Consider the following 1,171-nt stretch of genomic DNA (forward strand, 5'->3'; position numbering starts at 1 on the left):
CCCTCCCTCTTTAACCCTCAGGAGCCGCGCCTGCTGCTGACGGCTCTGGCGCAGGGGAATCTCAACAATCCCCGCCGAGCCCATGAAGAGTCAGTGACGGCTCCCGGTTCCCCGTTTTGAAAGAAAAAGTCGGTTGTGTTTTCGTCGCGCGGAAGGAGAGAGAAGCGGCCGCGGCTGGCGCCTGAATAATGGAGGGAGGGAGGAGACAAAACAACAAACATCGGCGACGGACGCTTCGTCGAAACCCCCCTTCACACCATCAACCCTGCGTTCCTCCCTCATCCACCCTCCCGTCCCCGCCTTAACGGGACAGCTCGACCCCCTTGTCTACCGAGCGACCACCCGAACCTCCGCTGCAAGCGTTGATTATTATACCTCTTGTTTTTTTTCTCTCTGTTTTAAATAAAACGTATTCCAACCCCCCCCCAACCCCCAAAGTCTGTGAAGACGGAGGCCTCGGCGGACCACCCCTCCCCCAACTTCTCCGCCGCGTCCCGCCTTCCAGAGGTGGGCGGAGCCGGGAGCGAGGTCCCCGCCAGCCGGGCCGACATCCCCCGTTCCGGATTGGACGGGGCCGGGAGGCGTCGCGCAGCGTGGGTGCCACCCCCTCGGCGCCGACTGGCCAGGGCGGCTGTCCGTCAGCCGAGGGGCGGTCCGACCGGGTTATAAAAGGAGACGCAAGCGCACTGTGAGGGGGAGAAAGGGGGTGGGGGGAGGGGTGAAGGGAAGGGTGAGAGAGAGAGAGAAAAAAAAACAGCGAGTGCGCCTAAGCAGCTCCAAGGGCTGGTGATCGAGTGGAGTTGGGTTGTTTGGTTGGGGAGGGGGGAAGAAAAGGAAAGTGATTTTAATTTTTTTTAAAAAAAAGTGGGTTAGGGACATTTCGAATCGAAGTGGTGGTGGGAAGGAAGGAGAAAGAGAAGCGGGGGGGGAGAGGTAAAGCAACCGTCTGACTTCCACCGAATGAATAAGCACGGTTCGTCGTTTGCGGATATATTTCCGCTTTAAGTTCCACAAACTTGACAATCGAGGCTTTAAAGTTGCCATTTTGTTGGGGGTGGGGGCAGGAAAGGGAAAGAAAATTCTCCTTCTCGGTCAGGTGGAAGACGAGAGGGGAGGGAGGGAGGGGGAGGGGAAGAAGCGGGGAGTCGATAAACAAAACCCGGGGAGGGGA

At 58.3% G+C, this 1,171-nt stretch overlaps 1 protein-coding gene across 1 annotated transcript in view; it reads left to right on the plus strand.

The window, feature by feature from the left end:
• LOC122544400 (7SK snRNA methylphosphate capping enzyme-like) overlaps positions 1 to 1,171 on the plus strand; it is a 31,528-nt gene that overhangs the window by 14,147 nt on the left and 16,210 nt on the right. Inside the window, exon 3 of the mRNA XM_043683647.1 lies at positions 439 to 688. Within this exon, the coding sequence (XP_043539582.1) occupies positions 439 to 688 (250 nt within the window). The remainder of the gene's footprint in view (positions 1 to 438; positions 689 to 1,171) is intronic.

This window comes from Chiloscyllium plagiosum, chromosome 48 (assembly GCF_004010195.1).
Source record: "Chiloscyllium plagiosum isolate BGI_BamShark_2017 chromosome 48, ASM401019v2, whole genome shotgun sequence".
Classification (NCBI taxonomy): domain Eukaryota; kingdom Metazoa; phylum Chordata; class Chondrichthyes; order Orectolobiformes; family Hemiscylliidae; genus Chiloscyllium; species Chiloscyllium plagiosum.